This window comes from Salvelinus alpinus, chromosome 19 (assembly GCF_045679555.1).
Source record: "Salvelinus alpinus chromosome 19, SLU_Salpinus.1, whole genome shotgun sequence".
In the NCBI taxonomy this organism is placed as follows: domain Eukaryota; kingdom Metazoa; phylum Chordata; class Actinopteri; order Salmoniformes; family Salmonidae; genus Salvelinus; species Salvelinus alpinus.
This window is the reverse complement of record NC_092104.1, coordinates 50,040,344-50,067,833: the sequence shown is the minus strand read 5'-3', so window position 1 is coordinate 50,067,833 and position 27,490 is coordinate 50,040,344. Positions and strand designations below refer to the sequence as shown.

Sequence of the window (27,490 nt, the reverse complement as noted above, 5' to 3'; positions counted from 1 at the left end):
AGTCGTAAGTTTACATACACCTAACTCAAATACATTTAAACTCAGTTTTTCCACAATTCCTGACATTTAAGTCTAGTAAAAATTCCCAGTCTTAGGTCAGTTAGGATCACCACTTAATTTTAAGAATGTGAAATGTCAGAATAATAGTAGAGAGAATGATTTATTTCAGCTTTTATTTCTTTCATCACATTCCCAGTGGGTCAGAAGTTTACATACACTCAATTAGTATGTGGTAGCATTGCATTTAAATTGTTTAACTTGGGTCAAACATTTTGGTTAGCCTTCCACAAGCTTCCCACAATAAGTTGGGTGAATGTTGGCCCATTCCTCCTGACAGAGCTGGTGTAACTGAGTTAGGTTTGTAGGTCTCCTTGCTTGCACACGCTTTTTCAGATCTGCCCACAAATTCTATATAGGGTTGAGGTCAGGAATATAGGATTGAGGTCAGGAAATCACGCACCGCACGAGCAGTATGGCTGGTGGCATCGTCATGCTGGAGGGTCATGACAGGATGAGCCTGCAGGAAGGGTACCACATGAGGAGGATGTCTTCCCTGTAACGCACAGCGTTGAGATTGCCTGCAATGACAACAAGCTCAGTCCGATGATGCTGTGACAACGCACCAGACCATGAAGGACCCTCCACCTCCAAATCGATCCCGCTCCAGAGTACAGGCCTCGGTGTAACGCTCATTCCGTCGACGATAAACGCGAATCCCACCATCACCCCTGGTGAGACAAAACCGCGACTCGTCAGTGAAGAGCACTTTTTGCCAGTCCTGTCTGGTCCAGCGACGGTGGGTTTGTGCCCATAGGTGACGTTGTTGCCGGTGATGTCTGGTGAGGACCTGCCTTACAACAGACCTACAAGCCCTCAGTCCAGCCTGTCTCAGCCTATTGTGGACAGTCTGAGCACTGAAAGAGGGATTGTGCGTTCCTGGTGTAACTCGGGCAGTTGTTGTTTCCATCCTGTACCTGTCCCGCAGGTGTGATGTTCAGATGTACCGATCCTGTGCAGCTGTTGTTACACATGGTCTGCCACTATGAGGATGATCAGCTGTCCGTCCTGTCTCCCTGTAGCGCCGTCTTAGGCGTCTCACAGTACGGACATGGCAATTTATTGCCCTGGCCACATCTGCAGTCCTCATGCCTCCTTGCAGCATGCCTAAGGCACGTTCACACAGATGAGCAGGTATCCTGGGCATCTTTCTTTTGGTGTTTTTCAGAGTCAGTAGAAAGGCCTCTTTAGTGTCCCAAGTTTATTACTGTGACCTTAATTGCCGACCGTTCCACAGGTGCATGTTCATTAATTGTTTATGGTTCATTAAACAACAGTGTTTAAACCATTTACAATGAAGATCTGTGAAGTTATTTGGATTGTTACGAATTATCTTTGAAAGACCGGGTCCTGAAAAAGGGACGATTTTTTGTTGTTGTTTACCTACTCATTCAAGGATTTCTTTATTTTTACTCTTTTCTACATTGTAGAATAATAGTGAATACATCAAAACTATGAAATAACATATCGAATCATGTATTAACCAAAAAAAAGTGTTAAACAAACAAAAATATATTTTTGATTTGATTCTTCAAAGCAGCCACTCTTTGCCTTGACAGAATGGCAAGAGTGTGCAAAGCTCTCAACCAGCTGCACCTGGAATGCTTTTCCAACAGTCTTGAAGGAGTTCCCACATATGCTGAGCACTTGTTGGCTGCTTTTCCTTCACTCTGCGGTCCAACTCATCCCATACCATCTCAATTGGGTTGAGGTCGGGTGATTGTGGAGGCCAGGTCATCTGATGCAGCACTCCATCAATCGTCTTCTTGGTCAAATAGCCCTTACACAGCCTGGCGGTGTGTTGGGTCATTGTCCTGTTGAAAAACAAATGATAGTCCCACTAAGCGCAAAACAGATGGGATGGCGTATTGCTGCAGAATGCTGTGGTAGCCATGCTGGTTAAGTGTGCCTTGAATTCTAAATAAATCACAGACAGTGTCACCAGCAAAGCACCCCAATGCTTCACGGTGGGAACCACACGAGATCATCCGATTCATCTACTCTGCATCTCACAAAGACAGAGCTGTTGGAACCAGAAATCTCACATTTGAACTCAAATCAGACCAAAAGGACAGATTTCCACCAGTCTAATGTCAATTGCTCATGTTTCTTGGCCCAAGCAAGTCTTCTTATTGGTGTCCTTTAGTAGTTGTTTCTTTGCAGAAATTTGACCATGAAGGCCTGATTCATGCAGTCTCCTCTGAACAGTTGATGTTGAGATGTGTCTGTTACTTGAACTCTGTGAAGCATTTATTTGGGCTGCAGTCTGAGGTGCAGTTAACTCGAATGAACTTATCCTCTGCAGCAGAGGTAACTCTGGGTCTTCCTTTCCTGTGGTGGTCCTCATGAGAGCCAGTTTCATCATAACGCTTGATGGTTTTTGCGACTGCACTTTTAGAAACGTTCAAAGTTCTTGACATTTTCCAGATTGACTGACCTTCATGTTTTAAAGTAATGATGGACTGTCGTTTCTATTTGCTTATTTGAGCTTTTCTTGCCATAATATGGATTTGGTCTTTTACCAAAATCGGGCTTTCTTCTGTATACCTCAGCTACCTTGTCACAACACAACTGATTGGCTAAAACACATTAAGGAAAGAAATTCCACAAATTAACTTTACACAAGCCACACAAGTTAATTGAAATGCAGTCCAGGTGACGACCTCATGAAGCTGGTTGAGGGAATGCCAAGTGTGTGTAAAGCGGTCATCAAGGCAAAGGGTGGTTACTCTCAAATATATTTTGATTTGTTTAACACTTTTTTGGTTACTATATGATTCGATATGTGTTATTTCATAGTTTTGATGTCTTCACCATTATTCTACAATGTAGAAAATAGTAAAAAATAAAGAAAAACCATGGAAGGAGTAGGTGTGTCCAAACTTTGACTGGTACTGTATGTAATCGTATCTTTTGGGGTGGCGGTGACCCTCACTAAATGAATAGAAGGGAAATACTGAGGGACTATAATTCTGTGAGTGGTGCACTGACACTTATGTGTCTGGAATGCTGGCTCTGCTGCTTCCTCGCCAGGGTTATTCTATGTAACCACATGAGCTCAGAACAGCTGCCCCTCTATGAGCAAATGGACGTATTACCTGTAGAGCTCAGGAGGAACTAAGCTGAGAACTCACGTTTGCCCACTGGACAGGCACAGTCCTCCCAGTCAGCAACAGTAACAACAAAGGGCTAAAGTTGGCAGTGTTTTTAGACCATAGCAACTGAATCATCTACAGCACTCTTCTAAATGACCTTTAGGGCAAAAGATAAATGATGCTACGACTGAATGGAGGCCTCTCTGCAGCAGACAGAGAAGTCGTCATCCTGGAGTTCCAGTGGGTCACACAGCTCCATCACATACAAAGAATCGCTGTTCCAGCAACCCACCCAGGCAGGAAAGGAGCGGGGGAACACTGAAGAGAAACAAGCCTGTTAACTGAGATATTACATAGACTGACAACCCAATTGGGATCTCTTCGTTGAGAGAGTATCTGCCACCGTTCTCGGCCAGCATAGAACACAGATTCAGCATGTACATTGACTGGCTTCTTCCAGTTTGTCAGTGCAGTAAACAAGTCAGTGTCTTAAAGCAAGCTCTTTCATGGAGTATAATTGAATGGTTAGAGACTGACTGACATTTGGTGGCTGGAATTAAAGGTTACAACTCATGAGTGTGTCTATGATGACTCTAATATCTGAGCGGTTGATAGGTTAGGGGTTCAACAGGGAGGCAGGGGCAAAGACAGCGTTCTAAACTCTGTTCTGGTTAGGGGGTACTATAGCTCCCGAGTGGCGCAGCGATCTAAGGCACTGCATCTCAGTGCTAGAGGCGTCACTACAGACCCTGGTTTGATCCCGGACTGTATCACAACCGGCCGGAATCGGGAGACCCAATTCAATTGGCCCAGCGTTGTCCGGGTTAGGGGAAGGTTTGGCCGGGGTAGGCAGTCATTGTAAAAAGAAGTATTTGTTCTTAACTGACTTGCCTAGTTAAATGAAAAACACAATGGAGACGCATCTAGTTTCTGTCTAAATGCCAGAGTGCTAGCTGGTGAAACCTGGTGTCTTTATTCAAGAGAGAGGAGCCAGCTCCACTCTGAGTATATGTATTGGGTCTGAAAAGGGGTTGACACATTGTGTGTGTGTGTATGCGTGCATCCATTAGACATTCATTGCTCTATTACCAAGCCAAGTTGCCCATTAGACAGCCACATGGACCACCTGGCTGTCTGTTTGGAACAGATGAACTAAGACACTTCCGTGTGTATACTGGAAGTGAGCTGCCAACCTGTGCCATGGTGATATTACTGCCCAACACAGTGCCCAGCAGTGGCAGAGGCTGGCACTCCCATTGTCACTTAGATAACACGCCCCCAACACCCTAACACACAACAGCTGCAGAGCACAGAGCCGACATAGTTTTACAACAGAGCGGCCAAAAGCCCAAGAAATGAAGCATTAAAGATGTCCTTTTGATATATTTCCTGTATCACTTCCAATGACCATGTGTCTCCCGCCTCTCTCCCCAGACTAAGACATTGAGATGCCCGAGCTATTTCCTCTGCTCGTCAAAGGAACAGAGATGTCGTTTTCTCTTTGAGGTGGACTATGTTATGCTCAGATCAGTACCAAATTGACCGAATTGTTAAGAATAATGTTCACATCAATGACACCACACTTTGTTAGTTATTGATATAAGTATTGCGTCATTATTTCTTCCTCCCTCTGACACACACACACCCACTTTTGCTCTGACACACACACACACACACTGTTGCCCCTTTGGGGACTTGTGAGTCCCACATGTGCAGCTGGAGACAATGTTAGTTACTCTCTAACCCGACTTTACTTACTGTAGATGGCGTGTTGTTTTCTATTTTCTCTCACTGAGAGCTAGCTCGGCCATAAGGAGACCACGACTGAGTAGGCATAACCCCTTTGTCAGAGACATTCTTCAGCCACACCCGCTCAACTTTTAACATAACATGTAAAAAAAAAAAAAGCAGCACGGCTGTGAACTCACTCAGTAAACCGGCTCATGTGCTCTACACAGTTGTAACAGCTCAGCGGGAAGTGAGAGCCTGTACACCTTACCTGGTTCCTGCCACATCATACACTCAGACTGCATGCCAAACAGCTTTACAGCTCTCCCCGACTTATGACACCCTATGATTTGTGCACTTAAGCTTGAAAATGTCACTTCACTGACATGCACTGCAAAGATATGACATGACAACACTGCACATTGAATGGCCGGTGAAAGAAGAGAGGATATCAGACAAAGCCCGTGAGAGTGTCTGGAGGGACTTAATGATGACTGACAGTTAGAGCTTCCATAAGGTACATTACCTGTAAACTGAGGGCGATCTGGCGGATGTACATCATGTTCAGGTCCTCCAAAATGCGCAGTTTGTCCTCCATGTCTGCGTATCTGTCCATTGGCATCCCTCGAAGTAGTAGGTAGGTAGCCTATGCTTGAAAATGTTCACTTCCACCCCTCAAATTAACTTAATTTGTTGCAAATTAAAAGCGTTTATGGGAGCTGAAAACTCAAATTACCCATGAAAAAATGCCAAGAACGCTCATGGTGGCAGATGAAAACAAACATGAAGAGACTGTACTGTAGATCCGTTTAGATAATTTGCTGTTAGATAAAGTACAGGTGGCGCGTTACGCACAAGTCTCCAAAAACATTGCGCAAAATAGCATACACCGTAACCTTTTCGTCTACTGAAGTATATCCAAACCAGTTTCGCTGTGTTAAAACTTCCAAAGTCCCCAATACACTGACTTTTCCGAACGCAAGAAGAGACGTGTGCGAGCGCCCTAACAGCATACAGTAACACTGTTCATAAAACATACAGCTAGTCCACAGTGCATATTCTTGGCTACCTTTTTTTTTTCTTTTTTCAAGCAACAAAGGGCTTCTCAAACACCCACAGTGAACACCCCTCCTTGGCAGTATGGGAAAGAATGGTCCTTTTTGAAATGCAATTCTTCTCTTTGTGTCTTTGCGTCCTGATTGAGAGTGCTGTCTGTCGGCTGTGTTAAGACCTCTCCACAAAAGGGCATTGCCTCCGCGGGAGCGAACACCACAACAACTCAAATGTGCGCAATACTTGCCACGGTAGCCGAGGGACGTTACGCTAAATTAACCCATACAATGCTCCTCTCGCAACCGAGCATTAAATATAAAATAAAAATACAAAGTACGTGAAGGGGAGAATGTTGTTGTCTCCATGCCCTTAAAAAATAAATAATAGGTCTTCGAAATGACAGACAAACGGGCATTTAAAAAGGAATTGTGGCGGGTCAGATAGCATTGATCTATTCAGACACTTGATATCAAATGACGAAATAAATTGTATCAGACAGCGCATTATCACGGGTTGAAAAGATGGCTAACCTAACAGCAAATTAAAGATCAACCCCGAAAACCTCGGTCCCACAAAGCAAAACGCTGACAAGGAATGAGATCAGAACACAATCTGAATTATTACACTGAACAAAAAAATAAATGCAACATTTAAAGTGTTGGTCTCATGTTTCATGAGCTGAAATAAAATATCCATGAAATGTTCCATACCCACATAAAAAACTTATTTCTTAAAAATGTGGTGCACAAATTTGTTTACATCCCTGTTAGTGAGCATTTTTCCTTTGCCAAGATAATCCATCCACTTGACAGGTGCATATCAAGAAGCTGGTTAAACAGCACGATCACTACACAGGTGCACCTTGTGCCGGGGACAATAAGATACCACTCTATAATGTGCAGTTTTGTCACACAACACAATGAAACAGATGTCTCAAGTATTGAGGGAGCATGGAATGTCCACCAGAGCTGTTGCCAGAGAATTTATTGTGAATTTATCTACCATAAACCGCCTCCAACATAATTTTAGAGAATATGGCAGTAAGTCCAACCAGCCTCACAACCGCAGACCACGTGTATGGCGTTGTGTGGATGAGCAGTTTGCTGATATGAACATTGTGAACAGAGTGCCTGATGGTGGCGGTGGGGTAATGGTATGGGCAGGCATAAGCTAGAGACAACGATCACAATTGCATTTGATCTATGGCAATTTTAATGCACAGATACCGTGACGAGATTCTGAGGCCCATTGTCGTGCCATTCATCCGCCGCCATCACCTCATGTTTCAGCATGATAATGCACAGCCCCATGTCACAAGGGTCTGTATACCATTCCTGGAAGCTGAAAATGTCCCAGTTCTAATGGATAGAGTTCTCCAATTTAAGTAAAACAAAAAATAAGCGACTATCAGTATAGAATTCTGAAAACTATTCGACCTATTACTGTTTTTAAAACTCTGAAAATAGGCTACAATTTAGAGCTTGCAATCGAAGGGAGGATATTTCCAAGTTGTAGCCTAATAAAGATGCTAAGCCTATATGTTTTCAACAAAAAATTGTGTTTTCCAAGCATCGCTGAATTTATCAACAGTAGGCTAAACAGTTAAACTTTCCAACGTTGTCTCAGTTGACACAGCCAAATGTTGGTCCCCACTCTTCAACTCTCAAAGCACTGGCTCTCAAACTTGCCATTTCTAGTTATTTATTGTATTGTGCGTTTCCTCTTCACCAGTGGTTCTTCAGAGTCCTGAGACAGAGACAATCCCAAAGCTAAGCGTTCCAGTGTCTGCTTCATGCCAAAGGTTCCTCTCACTTTCCTCTGAGAAACTTCTGGGTTTAAAAGATGCACACAGGGATCTTGAACACAACAAATGTGTAACATATTGCACAATTAGATTTGTAACATTTGGCGGGAATTGCAACATTTGTGTGACATCATATGAATTGCAGAATTCCTAACATATCACATAAAAAAGAAAATGAACAAAGCCCTCCCCACACAGAGCACAGGAGCAGGACTAAGGGAGAGAAGTAGCTCACAGAGTCATTTCCTCCAAGAAAAGCCTCCATCCTGAAGTTTGAATTACCCAACTAATCGACCTCAGACACTGGGTTAGCCTGCACACAGTAAGAAAATAGATTTATTGTTCTAGTGGAGGTGTAAAGACAAATAATGGAGGGGAATACTCTCTGGGGCGGTGTTCAGTGTTTATGAAAACAGTCTGACTGGTTCAGAGGTTCAGCCTCCCCAATCCCCAGAAGTCCCCTCTGAAAGTCTCTGACATGTGGAACTCCGCAACAGGATGGGCAAAATCCCCTGTGAGATAGCTGGCTGATTCCCTCTCACATTGATGAGACAGATGGTGATAGCATGACAAATAGCTTGATTTTGTTCAAACTTGCAGACATTCCAGCTGTCCCTCACACACTGAATGTCATCCTCCATTTAAACAAACTGAAGTGCTTCAGGCAGGAGGCCTCGGGTGAGCTATCAGCTAAGACTTGCAAGAGGTCAGCTCACACCATTAAAAAGGGACATGTCACTCATTCTAACATTCAAATAATTAACTGGGAGGTTGTCATAATCAATGGATAATTTAAGATCCTATTTAAATAGATACACAATAAAAACATTCATACAAATCACAGTGAAGGCTACTCCATGTGCCACTTCATCAAAACTTCAAAACCACTGAACATTACAATGTTAAAACAAAAATACATAGGGATATCCAAGGTAGGAAAGAACAGCTATTCTCATCTCTCAATGCTTCTTTCTGCTGAGAAGAGACACATGGTGGATTCTGCGTTTATATGGAATGAGCCACAGAGCAATGCTGGTTCCCCCCATGTCAGTCGGACCATACATTTCTCATGAATCTACATCCAATTCGAACACTTCCAACAATCACGTCTCCATTACCAAACCAACTGCAGCCAGACAACGGACTGTGAAACCAGGTTGGAGAGCAATCTGGTCCCATTCCGGACTGTCCAAACTGGTCTAAGAGCATTTCGTATTATTCTGTACGTAAACACAAGACACTCTATTTAGTATGATATGCTATGTTTGGTATGGTTACATAAGACAGATTGGACTGTCTTATGAACTATACGAAATGCTCTGAGACCAGGTTGGACTGTCATTGGACTGAACAATGCACTAGAGTTCCAGTGTAAACACATCCACGACTACCTATTAGGTCAGCTACAATAGACTGAAGGCAGAGCCAGGGCAAAAGACAACCACCAAAACCGTCCCGCAATCTATATTTTTAACAACAACAAAAAATATATATATATATATTTGATCGTGTCTCAAGTAATCATGGTATGAAATGATTATATATTATGAAAATAACAATCTCTTTATGGGTTTAGTTGTAGTATTGTACAAATTATCGCAATTATGTTCAGGACCCCGACGATCCGCTCCAGCAAAAATCGTCCCACGGCTGAATCTAGCTGCCTACCGCTGACCTAAATGATAGGGTGCGCTAGGGGGCGGCTAGTTGAAATACAGTGTTATAATTATACCTGGACACGCCAGTGACACCACAGAGCTCAGGTATTTAGGGAGTGCGAATTAGCTGTTGGCGTAGTGCTGACTGTGGTGTCGCCCGATATGCTAATCAGCTAACGGGAGGTGTGTGTGAAGTCACTCCATTACCCAATCAGGCATTAGCGTGAGTCCTTATCCTGGAATAATGTGATTCTAGGGCTATGAGGCAGTGAGATCTATAGACTCTGCTTTGTTGAGGTAGTAGGCCAACTACACAGAGCCAAGAATCGTTCTAGAATTGTGGCAGTAGAACCATTCTGTTTCTTCTTTATAGAGCCCTTCTATTATACCTGCATCTACATTCCCCATCTTTGATCAAATAGGAGAACACGTGGAAAATATGATGACAATGTCCCTGGGTGGGATGGGCAGAGAGAGAGAGAGGGAGAGAGAGTCTGTGCTTTTCTTTCAAAAACAAGGACATTTCTAAGTGACCCCAAACTTTTGACCGGTAGTGTAAGTATTCAGACCCTTTACACAGTACTTTGTTGAAGCACCTTTGCAGCGATAACAGCATCCGGTCTTCTTGGGTATGACGCTACAAGATTTGCACACCTGTATTTGGGGTGTTTCTTCTGTTCTTCTCTGCAGATCCTCTCAAGCTCTGTCAGGTTGGATGGGGAGCGTCGCTCCACAGCTATTTTCAGGTCTCTCCAGAGATGTTCGATCGTGTTCAAGTCTGGGCTCTGGTTGGCCACTCAAGGACATTCAGAGAATTGTCTGAAAGCCACTTGTGTTGTCTTGGCTGTGTGCTTAGGTACGTTTTCCTGTTGGAAGGTGAACCTTCGACCCAGTCTGAAGTCCTGAGTGCTCTGGAGCAGGTTTTCATCAAGGATCTCTGTACTTTGCACCGTTCATCTTTCCCTTGATCCTGACTAGTCTCCCAGTCCCTGCCGCTGAAAAAAATCCCCACAGCATGACGCTGCCACCACCATGCTTCACCGTAGGGATGGTGCCAGGTTTCCTACAGACGTGACGCTTGGCATTCAGGCCAAAGAGAGTTCAATCTTGGTTTCATCAGACCAGAGAATCTTGTTTCTCATGGCCTGAGAGTCCTTTTGGCAAACTCCAAGTGGGCTGTCATGTGCCTTTTACTGAGGAGTGGCTTCCGTCTGGCCACTCTACCATAAAGACCTGATTGGTGGAGTACTGCAAAGACGGTTGTCCTTCTGGAAGGTTTTCCCATCTACACAGAGGAACTCTGGAGCTCTGTCAGAGTGACCATCGGGTTCTTGGTCACCTTCCTGACCAAGGCCCTTCACCCCCGATTGCTCAGTTTGGCCCGGCGGCCAGCTCTAGGAAGAGTCTTGGTGGTTCCAAACTTCTTCCATTTAAGAATGATGGAGACCACTGTGCTCTTGGAGACCTTCAATGCTGCAGAAATGTTTTGGTACACTTCCCCAGATTTGTGCCTTGACACAATCCTGTCTTGGAACTCTACGGACAATTCCTTCGACCTCCTGGCTTGGTTTTTGCTCTGACATGCACTGTTATATGGTTATATGTAGCACCAAAAGGTATCCGCTATAGTTACAAGCCAAATAAACCTTATTTGACACTATATACAGTATATCTGTTTGTGTGTGTACTCCCCCGTACCTCTCCAAGTGTGTGGTTCACTGTACTCACTCTAACCGCACACTGATGAGAGAAAACAATGTCACATGTTTACAGTATTCAAGTCTGCTATGAAGTCACGTACAGGAAGAGAACAGAAAACAAATCAGACCTGACTGAATGTGCTCTGGCATCTGTCTGTCTCAGTCTGTGTGTGTGTTTTCCTCCAGGGGTTTTCCGTACGACTGCCGTCTGGTTTTACAGCTCATCAGGTGAAACAGGTGTGTTGCATGGTAGCCTGCCGACTGACTCTCACCAGAACGACAACACACTGAATCACAGCAGTCTGTGCACCATACCTGTGTGACATGGTTTCTCAAGTTGTATTTGTCACGTACACAAGTACAGTGAAATGCTTAATAAACGTGCAAGCCATACCCAACGGTATTCAGTATAACTAATCAAATTTAAACCGCAGTCCCTGGGCAGGTTATTAAAAACAATTAAAATAACAATACAGACAAACAATGAGCAGTGAGCACACGCAGAGCAACATAGGACAAGCAACACGTAAGCACAAAATTCTACAAAGCAAAAAATACATAAAAGCAACAAAGTCTTCACACCTCACAAGCTACAGACAACGGATAATATGTAAAGCGGCAATAAGCAGCTAGGCATTATGTTCACGAGTCTGTTTGTCCTTTAGCCATGACCTTGTTGTTTTGTGAAGGTGCGATAGATGGGTCAATGAGCGTTCAACCGCTTTGTTATGGCAAGTCTAAATAGGTTCAGGAGTAATAATGTGTTTAACAAGTCTCATAAGTTGCATTTTTATTTATTTATTTATTTAACCTTTATTTAACCAGGTAGGCAAATTGAGAACACGTTCTCATTTACAATTGCGACCTGGCCAAGATAAAGCAAAGCAGTTCGACACATACAACAACACATAGTTACACATGGAGTAAAACAAACATATAGTCAATAATACAGTGAAAAAAAAAATAAGTCTATATACAATGTGAGCAAGTGAGGTGAGATAAGGGAGGTGAAGGCAAACAAATATATGTATAAATAAATAAAAATATAAAAGGCCATGGAGGCGAAGTGAGTACAACACAGCAAGTAAAATAAAAACTAAAAAAACACTGGAATGGTTGGTTTGCAGTGGAAGAAAGTGCAAAGTAGAGACAGAAATAATGGGGTGCAAAGGAGCAAAATAAATTAATAAATAAATACAGTAGGTAAAGAGGTAGTTGTTTGGGCTAAATTGTAGATGGGTTATGTACAGGTGCAGTAATCTATGAGCTGCTCTGACAGCCGGTGCTTAAAGCTAGTGAGGGAGATAGGTGTTTCCAGTTTCAGAGATTTTTGTAGTTCGTTCCAGTCATTGGCAGCAGAGAACTGGAAGGAGAGGCGTCCAAAGGAAGAATTGGTTTTGGGGGTGACTAGAGAGATATACCTGCTGGAGCGCGTGCTACAGGTAGGTGCTGCTATGGTGACCAGCGAGCTGAGATAAGGGGGGACTTTACCTAGCAGGGTCTTGTAGATGACCTGGAACCAGTGGGTTTGGCGACGAGTATGAAGCGAGGGCCAGCCAACGAGAGTGTACAGGTCGCAGTGGTGGGTAGTATATGGGGCTTTGGTGACAAAACGGATGGCACTGTGATAGACTGCATCCAATTTATTGAGTAGGGTTTTGGAGGCTATTTTGTAAATGACATCACCGAAGTCGAGGATTGGTAGGATGGTCAGTTTTACAAGGGTATGTTTGGCAGCATGAGTAAAGGATGCTTTGTTGCGGAATAGGAAGCCAATTCTAGATTTGACTTTGGATTGGAGATGTTTGATGTGAGTCTGGAAGGAGAGTTTACAGTCTAACCAGACACCTAGGTATTTGTAGTTGTCCACATATTCTAAGTCAGAGCCGTCCAAAGTAGTGATGTTGGACAGGCGGGCAGGAGCAGGCAGCGATCGGTTGAAGAGCATGCATTTGGTTTTACTTGTATTTAAGAGCAGTTGGAGGCCACGGAAGGAGAGTTGTATGGCATTGAAGCTCGCCTGGAGGGTTGTTAACACAGTGTCAAAAGAAGGGCCAGAAGTATACAGAATAGTGTCGTCTGCGTAGAGGTGGATCAGAGAATCACCAGCAGCAAGAGCGACATCATTGATGTAAACAGAGAAGAGAGTCGGTCCAAGAATTGAACCCTGTGGCACCCCCATAGAGACTGCCAGAGGCCCGGACAACAGACCCTCCGATTTGACACACTGAACTCGATCAGAGAAGTAGTTGGTGAACCAGGCGAGGCAATCATTAGAGAAACCAAGGCTGTCGAGTCTGCCAATGAGGATGTGGTGATTGACAGAGTCAAAAGCCTTGGCCAGGTCAATGAATACGGCTGCACAGTATTGTTTCCTATCGATGGCGGTTACGATATCGTTTATGACCTTGAGCGTGGCTGAGGTGCACCCATGACCAGCTCTGAAACCAGATTGCATAGCGGAGAAGGTGTGGTGGGATTCGAAATGGTCGGTAATCTGTTTGTTGACTTGGCTTTCGAAGACCTTAGAAAGGCAGGGTAGGATAGATATAGGTCTGTAGCAGTTAGGGTCAAGGGTGTCCCCCCCTTTGAAGAGGGGGATAACCGCAGCTGCTTTCCAATCTTTGGGGATCTCAGACGACACGAAAGAGAGGTTGAAGAGGCTAGTAATAGGGGTGGCAACAATTTCAGCAGATAGTTTTAGAAAGAAAGGGTCCAGATTATCTAGCCCGGCTGATTTGTAAGGGTCCAGATTTTGCAGCTCATTTAGAACATCAGCTGACTGTATTTGGGAGAAAGAGAAATGGGGAAGGCTTGGGCGAGTAGCAGAGGGGAGGGCAGTGCTGTTGTCCGGGGTAGGGGTAGCCAGGTGGAAAGCATGGCCAGCCGTAGAAAAATGCTTATTGAAATTCTCAATTATAGTGGATTTGTCGGTGGTGACAGTGTTTCCTATCTTCAGAGCGGTTGGAAGCTGGGAGGAGGTGTTCTTATTCTCCATGGACTTTACGGTGTCCCAGAACTTTTTTGAATTTGTGTTGCAGGAAGCAAATTTCTGCTTGAAAAAGCTAGCCATGGCTGTTCTAACTGCCTGTGTATATTGGTTTCTGGCTTCCCTGAAAAGTTGCATATCACGGGGGCTGTTCGATGCTAATGCAGAACGCCATAGGATGTTTTTCTGTTGGTTAAGGGCAGTCAGGTCAGGAGAGAACCAAGGGCTATATCTGTTCCTGGTTCTAAATTTCTTGAATGGGGTATGCTTATTCAAGATGGTGAGGAAGGCATTTTTAAAAAATGACCAGGCATCCTCTACTGACGGGATGAGATCAATATCCTTCCAGGATACCCCGGCCAGGTCGATTAGAAAGGCCTGCTCGCTGAAGTGTTTCAGGGAGCGTTTGACAGTGATGAGTGGAGGTCGTTTGACCGCTGACCCATTACGGATGCAGGCAATGAGGCAGTGATCGCTGAGATCTTGGTTGAAAACAGCAGAGGTGTATTTGGAGGGCAAGTTTGTTAGGATGATATCTATGAGGGTACCCGTGTTTACGGAATTGGGGTGGTACCTGGTAGGTTCATTGATAATTTGTGTGAGATTGAGGGCATCAAGCTTAGATTGTAGGGTGGCTGGGGTGTTGAGCATGTTCAAATTTAGGTTGCCTAGCAGCACGAGCTCTGAAGATAGATGGGGGGCAATCAGTTCACATATAGTGGGCATGGGCTCACACTGTGTGCAATAGTGTTTAGACAGGTGTGTGCCTTTCCAAATCATGTCCAATCAATTGAATTCACCACAGGTGGACTCCATTCAAGTTGTAGAAAGCTCTCAAGGATGATCAATGGAAACAGGATGGACCTGAGCTCAATTTCGTGACTCATAGCAAAGGGTCTGAATACTTATGTAAATAAGGTAAGTTTTTCTTTGTTTTATACATGTGCTAAAAACCTGTTTTTCTCTTTCTCATTATGGGGTATTGTATGTAGATTGATGAGGAAAAAATGTAATTTCAACTATTTCAGAATAAGGCTGTAACGTAACAAAATGTGGAAAATGTCAAGGGGTCTGAAAAGTTGGTTGTTGATCATTGCTAGACAGCCATTTTCAAGTCTTGCCATAGATTTTCAAGTCAAAATGGTAACTAGGCCACTCAGGAACATTCAATGTAATATTGGCAAGCAACTCCAGTGTATATTTGGCCTTGTGTTTTAGGTTATTGTCCTGCTGAAAGGTGAATTTGTCTCCCAGTGTCTGTTGGAAAGCAGACTGAACCAGGTTTTTGCCTGTGGTTAGCTCTATTCCGTTTCTTTTTATCCCAAAAAACTCCCTATTCCTTGCTGATGACAAGCATACACATAACATGATGCAGCCACCACCTTGCTTGAAAATATGAAGAGTGGTACTCAGTGATGTGTTTAGTTGGATTTGCCCCAAATATAATGCTTTGTATTCAGGACAAAAAGTACATTTCTTTGGCAATTTTTTGACAATTTTACTTTAATACCTTATTGAAAACAGGATGCATGTTTTGGAATATTTGTATTCTGTACAGGCTTCCTTCTTTTCATTCTGTCATTTAGGTTAGTATTGTGGAGTAACTAAAATGTTGTTGATCCATCCTCAGTTCTCCTATCACAGCCATTCAACTCTAACTTTTAAAGTCACCACTTGCCTCGTGGTTAAATCTCTGAAAGGTTTCCTTCCTCTCCTGCAACTGAGTTAGGAAGGACGCATGTATCTTGTAGTGACTGGGTGTATTTATACACCATCCAACGTGTAATTAATAACTTCACCATGCTCGAAGGGATACTCAATGTCTGCTATTTAAGTTTTTACCCATCTACCAATAGGTGCCCTTCTTTGAGAGGCATTAGAAAATCTCCCTGATCTTTGTGATTGAACCTGTATTTGAAATGAACTGCTCGACTGAGAGACCTTACAGATGTGTTGGGTGCAGAGATGAGGTAGTCATTAAAAAATCATGATAAACACTATTGCACACAGTGTGAGTCCATGCAACTTATTATGAGACTTGTTAAACACATTATTACTCCTGAACCTATTTAGACTTGCCATAACAAAGCGGTTGAACGCTCATTGACCCATCTATCGCACCTTCACAAAAAAACAAGGTCATGGCTAAAGGGCAAACAGACTCGTGAACATAATGCCTAGCTGCGTATTGCCGCTTTACATATTATCCGTTGTCTGTAGCTTGTGAGGTGTGAAGACTTTGTTGCTTTTATGTATTTTTTGCTTTGTAGAATTTTGTGCTTACGTGTTGCTTGTCCTATGTTGCTCTGCGTGTGCTCACTGCTCATTGTTTGTCTGTATTGTTATTTTAATTGTTTTTAATAACCTGCCCAGGGACTGCGGTTTAAATTTGATTAGTTATACTGAATACTGTTGGGTATGGCTTGCACGTTTATTAAGCATTTCACTATACTTGTGCACGTGACAAATACAACTTGAGAAACCATGTCACACAGGTATGGTGCACAGTCTGCTGTGATTCAGTGTGTTGTTGTTCTGGTGAGAGTCAGTCGGCGGGCTACCATGCAACACACCTGTTTCACCTGATGAGCTGTAAAACCAGACGGCAGTCGTACGGAAAACCCCTGGAGGAAAACACACACACAGACTGAGACAGACAGATGCCAGAGCACATTCAGTCAGGTCTGAATTGTTTTCTGTTCTCTTCCTGTACGTGACTTCATAGCAGACTTGAATACTGTAAACATGTGACATTGTTTTCTTTCATCAGTGTGCAGTTAGAGTGAGTACAGTGAACCACACACTTGGAGAGGTACGGGGGAGTACACACACAAACACATATATATATAGTGTCAAATAAGGTTTATTTGGCTTGTAACTATAGCAGATACCTTTTGGTGCTACATATAACCTTTTTCTAGGTTCTATAAAGAACCATGCACAAATGGTTCTAAATGGAACCTTTATGGTGCTATAAAGAACCATTAATAAAACGTTCTATATAGCACCAAAAAAGGGTTCTGCTATGGTAGAGAACCAAAGAGCTTTTTATTCCGGGTTTGCCATTTTATCTTGTTAAAATTCCAGAGGTGTTATTGTTCTAGTTGACAAGTTGAATTAGGTGTGCTAGCTCTGGAATTGCTGGGGGTCCCTGAGGAGAGAATTCAGAACCACTGATTTAGTCAACTGCTCTCAATTCACAGAAGGCCATACCGTGAGTCTTTCACAATACACCATCACTGGGCATAGTCGTGTTTAACATGTAATCGCATAAAACAACAGATTAGATCAACTGAGCTTAGATGTCAGTTCAACATCTAGTTTTGACGTGAATTCAACGTAAAATCCACAAAAAAATGTCACCATGTCATTTGATTTAAGTGTAAAGTTTGGTGAAAAAAAAGACAAAATTTCCCTTTATGTTTATGACTGTTTGCAAATCCAATCAGTTTTCCACGTTGATCCAACGTAAACGCTTAAATTTTTTTGTTGTTGTTGAAACTACATGGAAATAACGTTGAATCAACGAGTTTTGCCCAGTGGGTCTCACACGCGGTCGCACAAAAAGACCCGCGAGCAAACCACGCCACAAAATATTCCAATGAGCCACTGCCCCACATTTTAATTATCACTAAAAGAGAAAATAAAAAACTTTTCTGAACTGCAAAGAACTATTGAAGGGCTCAAAGGATTCTTTGAGTCATTATGGTTCCACATAGAACCATCACGCTTCCCAAAGACCCCTTGAGGAATACTCTTAGTGTGTAGTTGTAGACTCTGTCCCGTTTTCCCAGCATCAGTAACATAAGGAGAGAGCTAGCAGCAACATTCTTGGCTGAGAACTAGGAGAGAAATAGAGAATAACACACACACACACACACACACACACACACACACACACACACACACACACACACACACACACACACACACACACACACACACACACACACACACACACACACACACACACACACACACACACACACACAAAGTTTGCACCACTGAGCTAAAAGGCTACACATATTCACTGACACAGGCATTTCCTCTACACTCATCTCTCTGGAGACACTTCAACACCACGTCAGCTGGAGCTTGACGGAACGTTCTGGCAGTCTCCCAGCAACTCCCCTTAGCCTCTGCACAATCACATACACTATATGGTATGATCTCATCACTCTGCACCTCAATTAAATCTTTATGAGCACATTAGCCAATTCAACTCCATTGATTTCCATCTTCTTCAGCCTTCAACACCATAGTACCCTCCAAACTCATCATTAAGCTCAGGGGCCCTGGGTCTGAACCCTGCCCTGTGCAACTGGGTCCTGGACCTCCTGACAGGCTGCCACCAGGTGGTGAAGGTAGGAAACAAAACCTCCACCATGCTGATACTCAACACAGGGGCCCCACAAGGGTGCGTGCTCAGCCCCCTCCTGTACTCCCTGTTCACCCATGACTGCGTGGCCACACTGCGTGGCCTCCAACTTAATCAAGTCTGCAGATGACACAGCAGTAGTAGGCCTGATTACCAACAATGACGAGACAGCCCACAGGGAGGAGGTGAGGACCCTGGCGGAGTCGTCCCAGGAAAATAACCTCTCCCCCAACGCCAACAAAACAAAGGAACTGATCGTGGACTTCAACTAGTCTAAAGAAGGCCAGTTCTATTGCTCCTTTAATCAGGACAACAGTTTTCAGCTGTGCTAACATTATCGCATAAGGGTTTTCTAATGATCAATTAGCCTTTTAAAATTATAAACTTGGATTAGCTAACATAACGTGCCATTGGAACACATGAATGATGGTTGCCGATAATGGGCCTCTGTACAGCTATGTAGATATTCTGTTAAAAATCAGCCGTTTCCAACTACAATAGTCATTTACAACATGAACAATGTCTACACTTATTTTAATGGACAAAAAATGTGGTTTTCTTTAAAAAACAAGGACATTTCTAAGTGACTCCAAACTTTTGAACGGTAGTGTAAAGTATGTATGTATATATATATATATATATATATATATATATATATATATATATATATATGTATATATATGTACTCCGGACTCCAACATTGCTCGTCCTAATATTTATTAATTCCATTCTTCTACTTTTAGATGTGTGCATTGTTGTGAATTGTTAGATATTACGGCACTGTTGGAGCTAGGAACACAAGAATTTTGCTACACCCACAACAACATCTGCTAAATATGTGTATGCAACCAATAAAATGTGATTTGATTTTCATGAAGGTATCATCTATATTGGGACAATTCATTGTTTTGGCTCTTTTTGATGAAACGGCTCATCATTTGGTCTCTAGAGACTCATTTTGATGGATACTAAGAGAGATGTATCCTAGATTGACATGTATAGAGATTATACATTCATTAGTTACATAGACAATAGTTAGGCTGAATGAGAAGTTTTTGCTGTGCGCTACATCAGGACATCATACAATGGAACAATGGCTCCCTCTACAGGAAAAACTGCAAACAGCGCATTCCCTTTCCATACTGGTGCCGGTGTGAAACTCGCATTTCACAATGAAGTGAACTCTTAGCATACACAGACGCTGTAAGTAGTAAGTGAATCCACAACAAACCATGAATCAATGTGTTAGTCCAAACAAAGCAATCAAGAGTTGACACGTTTATTGAGGACGGAGAGGCTGAGCTGAAAGACTTCAGTGTTCAGTGGCTCCTTTTTGTCTTGTTTCCTTCTTCAGGAAGGGAAAGACAACCACAGCAGAGGGAATGCCACATGCTTATTACTGGCACTACCACAGACCTATGACTGTCACTAACTGCCTCCGAGGCCACTGGCAGTGTTCCTAAAGGTGGCAGAAGGGCTGGGAACTGGGTCAGTGCACTGGAAAAATATCCTATCTGTAGCTATTACCTGAAGAGGGGTGGAAATGAATGAGCAATGGGCATTATGTTAACAATAAAGAGACAGAAACTCAATAGCAACTACGGGCTAAAAGGGTACTCAAAGACAACTGAAAATAGATAGTTACAGGTACATGCATTGGTGAGCAAACCAGTGGTGGAAAAAGTAGCTAATTGTCATACTTGAGTAAAAGTAATGATACCTTCATAGAAATGTACTCGAGTAAAAGTGAAAGTCACCCAGTAAAATATACTCAAGTATCAACGTAGATATAATTACGCAAATATACCTAAGTATCAAAAGCACAAGTTAAATATTTTCAAATTCCTTATATTAAGCAAACCAGGCAACACCATTTTCTTTTCTGTTTTTTATTTACAGATAGCCAGGGTCAAGGGGCACACTCCAACACATATTTTACAAAAGGGATGTTCTCTTGGTAAGTGTGTGAATTTACAATTTTTCTGTCCTGTTAAGCTTTCAAAATGTAACAAGTACTTTTGGGAGTCAGAGAAAAAGTATGGAGTAAAAATCACAATTTTCTTTAGGAATATAGTGAAGGAAAAGTTGTCAAAAAATATAAATAGTAAAAAATGACTTATGTAAAAAAAGGACTTTTGTAGTACTATAAAGTTATTTCACCTTTATTTAACCAGGTGGGCCAGTTGAGAACAAGTTCTCATTTACAACTGCGACCTGGCCAAGACAAAGCAAAGCCGTGCGACAAAAACAACAACACACGTTTACACATAAACAAACACAAAAGAAAAGAACAATATATATATATTCTTTGAAAAATCCATGTACATTGTGTGCAAATGTAGAAGAGTAGGGAGGTGAAAGGAAATGTTGGCTTTGGGGATGACCAGTGCAATACACCTGCTGGAGCGCGTGCTACGGGTGGGTGTTGCTATGATGACCAGTGAGCTGAGATAAGGCGGGGATTTACCTAGCAAAGACTTCTAGATGACCTGGAGCCAGTGGGTCTGGCGATGGATATGTAGTGAGGGCCAGCCAACGAGAGCATACAGGTCGCAGCGGTGGGTAGTATATGGGGCTTTGGTGATAAAACGGATGGCACTGTGATAGACTACATCCAGTTTGCTGAGTATTTGGGGCTATTTTGTAAATGACATCGCCGAAGTCGAGGATTGGTAGGATAGTCAGTTTTACGAGGGTATGTTTGGCAGCATGAGTGAAGGAGGCTTTTGAACTTGTTCTCAACTGGCCTACCTGGTTAAATTAAGGTGAAATAAAAATAAATAAAATAAAAACTTTATAGTACTACATAAGCCATTTTTGGGGGTATCTGTACTTTACTATTCATATTTTTGACAACTAAAGAAAATGAGGAATACTTTTAGAGAGGGTCCAGATTGTCTTGCCCAGCTGATTTGTAGGGATCCAGATTTTGCAGTTCTTTCAGAACATCAGCTGTCTGGATTTGGGTGAAGGAGAAGCGGGGGGAGGTGGGGCTGAGATGTTGCCAGCATGGCCAGCCGTGGAAAAATGCTTATTGAAATTAACGATTATCGTAGATCTATCGGTGGTGACAGTGTTTCCTACCCTCAGTGCAGTGGGCAGCTGGGAGGAGGTGCTCTTATTCTCCATGGACTTTACAGTGTCCCAAAACTTTTTGGAATTAGTGCTACAGGAAGCACATTTCTGTTTGGAAAAGCTAGCCTTACTTAGCTTTCCTAACTGACTGAGTATATTGGTTCCTGACTTCCCTGAAAGTTACATATCACGGGGGCTATTCGATGCTAATGCAGAACGCCACAGGATGTTTTTGTGCTGGTCAAGGGCAGTCAAGTCTGGGGTGAACCAAGGGCTATATCTGTTCGTAGTTCTACATTTTTTGAATGGGGCATGCTTAATTAAGATGGAGAGGAAAGCACTTTTGAAGAGCAACCAGGCATCCTCTACTGTCGGGATGAGGTCAATATTCTTCCAGGATACCTGGGCCAGGTCGATTAGAAAGGCCTGCTCGCTGAAGTGTTTTAGGGAGCGTTTGACAGTGATGAGGGGTGTTCGTTTTGACCGCGGACCCAGTACGCACGCAGGCAATGAAGCAGTGATCGCGGAGATCCTGGTTGAAGACAGCAGAGGTGTATTTAGAGGGCAGGTTGGTCAGGATGATATCTAAGAGGATGCCCGTGGTTACGGATTTAGGGTTGTACCTGGTAGGTTCCTTGATGATTTGTGTGAGATTGAGGGCATCAAGCATAGATTGTAGGACGGTCGGGGTGTTAAGCATGTCCCAGTTTAGGTCACCTAACAGTATGAACTCTGAAGATAGATGGGAGGCGATCAATTCACATATGGTGTACAAGGCACAACTGGGGGCAGAGGGGGGTCTATAACAAGCGGCAACGGTGAGCAAAAGTATTTTTACTTACGTACTTTACACCCCTAGCCCAACCACACACTCACTCTTCCAAGCTGACAATTACTAGTGACCTCAGACCTTCCAAAATCAACACCTGTCAAGCATAAAAAAAGCCAATTTCACAATAGCGAGTGACATCATTGTTTTCTGTTTTGGCACCCCCTGACCTCCTACGGGGTTAAAACATCCCACACACTGCCTGGAGGAGCGCAGTTCTAAACACAACACTGACTTCAATCAGTCACCCACCCACCCACCCACCCACCCACCCACCCACACACACACACAAAATCATCTAGAGCCTTTTACATTATATTTTGGTTACAATATGTACTGTGAAATTAGACAACACAACTATAAATCTGCCCCAAGCATACAGTGCCTTCAGAAAGTATTCATACCCCTTGACATATTCCACATTTTGTTGTGATACAGCCTGAATTCAAAATGGATTAAATATATTTATACCCCATAATGACAAAGTGAAAACATGTTTTGGGAATTTTTTGTACATTTGAAAAGTGGAGCGGAACGAATAAAATAGTGGTTCTGTTCAGAATGAAACAATTGGAAAATAATTTAGCTTCCAACCCCTGATTCACACCCGAGTCAATACTTTGTAGAAGCACCTTTGGCAGTGATTAAAGCTGTGAGTCTAGCCTTCCACACCTGGATTGTGTAACATTTGCGCATTATTCTTTTCAAAATTCTTCAAATTGGTTGTTGATCATTGCTAGACAACCCTTTTCAAGTTTTGCCATGGATTTTCAAGTTGATTTAAGTCCAAACTGTAACTAGGCCACTCAGGAACATTCATTGTCTTCTTGGTAAGCAACTCCAGCAGAGATTTGGCCTTGTGTTGTAGGTTATTGTCCTGCTGAAAGGTGAATTCATCTCCCAGTGTCTGTTGGAAGCAGACTGAACCAGGTTTTCCTCCAAGATTTTGTGCTTAGCTTCATTCCATTTCTTTTTTATCTTGAAAAACTCCCCAGTCCTTAACGATTACAAGCATACCTCTGGCAGCCTCTATGGGGGTACCACAGGGTTCAATTCTCGGGCCGACTCTTTTCTATCTATATATCAACGATGTCGCTCTTGCTGCGGGTGATTCCCTGATCCACCTATACGCAGATGACACCATTCTGTATACATCTGGCCCTTCTTTGACAAACCTCCAAACGAGCTTCAATTCCATACAACACTCCTTCCGTGGCCTCCAACTGCTCTTAAACGCTAGTAAAACTAAATGCATGCTTTCCAACCGATCACTGCCCGCACCCGCCCGCCCGACTAGCGTCACTACTCTGGACGGTTCTGACTTAGAATATGTGAACAACTACAAATACCTAGGTCTCTGGCTAGACTTTTAAACTCTCCTTCCAGACTCATATTAAACATCTCCAATCCAAAATTAAATCTAGAATCGGCTTCTTATTTTGCAACAAAGCCTTCTTCACTCACGCCGCCAAACATACCCTCGTAAAACTGACTGTCCTACTGATCCTCGACTTCAGCAATGTAATTTACAAAATAGCCTCCAACAGTCTACTCAGCAAACTGAATGCAGTCTATCACAGTGCCATCCGTTTTGTCACCAAATCCCCATATACCACACACCACTGCGACCTGTATGCTCTCGTCGGCTGGCCCTCGATACATATTTGTCGCCAGACCCACTGGCTCCATGTCATCTATAAGTCTTTGCTATGTAAAGCTCTGCCTTATCTCAGCTCACTGGTCACGATAACAACACCCACCCGTAGCAGGTATATCTCACTGGTCATCCCCAAAGCCAACACCCCCTTTGGCTGCCTTTCCTTCCAGTTCTCTGCTGTCATTGACTGGAACGAATTGCAAAAATCGCTGAAGTTGGAGACTTTAATCTCTCTCACTAACTTTAACATCAGCTATCTGAGCAGCTAACTGATCGCTGCAGCTGTACACAGCCCATTTGTAAATAGCCCATCCAATCTACCTACCTCATCCCGATATTGTTTTTATTTACTTTTCTGCTCTTTTGCACACCAGTATTTCTACTTGCACATCATCTGCACATCTAATACTCCAGTGTTAATTTGCTCAATTGTAATTACTTCGCCACTATGGCCTATTTATTGCCTTACCTCCTCACGCAATTTGCACACACTGCATATAGACTTTTTTTCTATTGTGTTATTGACTGTGCGTTTGTTTATTCCATGTGTAACTCTGTGTTGTTGTTTGTGTCACACTGCTTTGCTTTATCTTGGCCAGGTCGCAGTTATAAATGAGAACTTGTTCTCAACTGGCCTATCTGGTTAAATAAAGGTGATTTATTTTATTTTAAATACCCATAACATAATGCAGCCACCACTGCACTTGAAAATATGGAGAGTGGTACTCAGTAATGTGTTGTATTGGATTTGCCCCAAACATAACACTCTGTATTTAGGACTAAAAGTTAATTACTTTGCCACATTTTTTGCAGTATTACTTTAGTGCCTTGTTGCAAACAGGATGCATGTTTTGGAATATTTGTATTCTGTACAGGCTTTCTTCTTTTCATTCTGTCAATAACGTTAGTATAAAGGAGTAACTACAATGTTGATGTCACGCCCTGACCTTAGTATTCTTTGTTTTCTTTATTATTTTGGTTAGGTCAGGGTGTGACGGGTGGTATGTGTGTTTTTTGTCTTGTCTAGGGTTTTTGTATGTCTAGGTGTGTGTGTCTAGTCTAGACTTATGTAGGTCTATGGTGGCCTGGATTGGTTCCCAATCAGAGGCAGCTGTTTATCGTTGGCTCTGATTGGGGATCCTATTTAGGTTGCCATTTCCAGTTTGGTTTGTGGGTTATTGTCTATGTGAAGTTGCATGTCTGCACTCGTTGTTTATAGCGTTCATGTTTGTTTTGTTATTTTGTTAATTTGTTTAGTGTTCTTCGTGTTTAGTCGTCTTGTATTAAAAATATGTATTCACATCACGCTGCGCTTTGGTCTCATCACTACAACGAACGTGACAGTTGATCCATCCTCAGTTCTCCTATCACAGCCATTAAACTCTGTAACTGTTTTAAAGTCACCATTGGCCTCATGGTGAAATCCCTGAGTGGTTTCCTTCCTCTCCGGCAACTGAGTTAGGAAAGACGCCTATACCTTTGTAGTGACTGGGTCTATTTATACACCTTCCAAAGTGTAATTAATAACTTTACCATGCTCAACTGGATATTCAATGTCTGCTTTTTTCATTTTTACCCTTCTACCAATAGGTGCCCTTATTTGCTAGGCATTAGAAAAACTCCCTGGTCTTTGTGGTTGAATCTGTGTTTGAAATTCACTGCTCGACTGAGGGACCTTACAGATAATTGTATGTGTGGGGTACAGAGATGAAGTAGTCATTCAAAAGTCATGTTAAACACTATTATTGCACACAGAGTCCAGGCAATTTATTAGGTGACTTGTTAAGGAAATGTTAACTCCTGAAATTATTTAAAGGCGTTGAATACTTATTGACTAAAGACATTTCAGCTTTTCAGTTTAAATTCATTTGTAAACATTTCTAAAAACAGAATTCCACTTTGACATTATGGGGTATTGTGTGTAGGCCAGTGACACAAAATCTCAATTTAATCCATTTTAAATTCAGGCTGTAACACAACAAAATGTGGAAAAAGTCAAGGGGTGTGAATCATTTCTGAAGGCACTGTACATGTGCACAAACACACAGAGGGAGCGAGTACGCTTGGACAGGTTTCTCTATGAGGGGGGCCCAGGCTCCCTCCTCTCACAATGGCCAGGTGCTGATGTGATGTTTGTGGGAGAGAGCGGGATGAACAGATCCTTTGTCCAAAGGCGAGGAGAGGGGGATGGAGAGAAGAGGTGATATAAGTGAACTGACATGGACTGGGCTCTGGTTCCCCTGTTCCAGAGGCTTAGGGAGCATCCCAAATGGCACCCTATTCTATATACACTAAGTGCAGAAAACATTAAGAAAACCTGCTCTTTCCATGACAGACTGACCAGGTGAAAGCTATGATCCCTTATTGATGTCACTTGTTAAATCCACTTCAAAATCAGTGTAGATGAAGGGCAGGGGACATGTTAAAAAAATGATTTTTAAACCTAGAGACAAGGATTGTGTATATGTGCCATTCAGGGGGTGAATGGGAAAGGCAAAATATTTAAGTGCCTTTGAACGGGGTATGGTGCCATTTTGTATGAAGAACTGCAACCTTGCTAGATTTTTCACGCTCAACAGATTCCCGTGTGTATGAAGAATGGTCCACCACCCAAAGAACATCCAGCCAACTTGACACAACTGTGGGAAGCATTGGAGTCAACACATGGGCCAGCATCCCTATGGAATGCTTTCAACACGTGGGGGGGAATAGCAACACAAAGAGAATACAACCATGTGCAATGGATTCTAACACTTTGGATATTTACATTTTTTACCTTCATTTAACTAGGCAAGTCAGTTAAGAACAAATTGTTATTTACAATGACGACCTAGGAACAGTGGGTTAAGTGCCTTGTTCAGGGGCAGAACGACAGATTTTTACCTTGTCAGCTCGGGGATTTGATCTACCAACCTTTCATTTACTGGCCCAATGCTCTAACCACTAGGCTACCTGCCGCCCCAATAATAATAATAATAATAATCATTGGTTAATGACACAAGGATAACTCTAAGGAATGACTTGCTCAACAAAAGAACATAACCAAACTCTCCCACACAAAGTCAATATTGAGTCAATAAAAGGCTATTTGAGACTGCGTTTAAATGAAGTTTCACGGTGTGAAAAAAATCTGAGTTTACTTGTTTTTAAATAATTGACGTAAAAAATGACATCATTTTTATTTAAAAACTGTTTTTTTTTCAAAAAATGATTGATGCTTTAAAATGATATCAATCTCAATATTTTCCAGTGATGAAGACATGGATATGTCATGGTGTGGTGGGGTATGGAAAATAGGTCAACATTGAGCACCTTGATCTCTTCAATGTTTTGGCATTCAGCTTTAAAAAAAATAACTTTCTGAGCACTTCTACAATGGACAGATATGTATGGAAGGTTTTGTTCAAATCAAAAGGGGTGCTGTCAAAAAGTGATTGAATTCAAATGGATTTACCCAGAAGTCTTCG

General features: G+C 42.6%; 1 protein-coding gene across 4 annotated transcripts in view; it reads right to left on the bottom strand.

The window, feature by feature from the left end:
- The window catches only part of LOC139545774 (rhotekin-like), a 144,836-nt gene that overhangs the window by 83,506 nt on the left and 33,840 nt on the right, over nucleotides 1–27,490 (bottom strand). The window contains exon 1 of one of the 4 annotated variants that reach the window (XM_071353933.1): nucleotides 5,407–6,534. The exons of the other annotated variants lie outside the window; for them this stretch is intronic. Within the exon in view, the coding sequence (XP_071210034.1) occupies nucleotides 5,407–5,502 (96 nt within the window). The 5' untranslated portion in view covers nucleotides 5,503–6,534. Of the gene's footprint in view, nucleotides 1–5,406; nucleotides 6,535–27,490 lie in introns of those variants that run through there. 4 annotated transcript variants of the gene reach the window in all.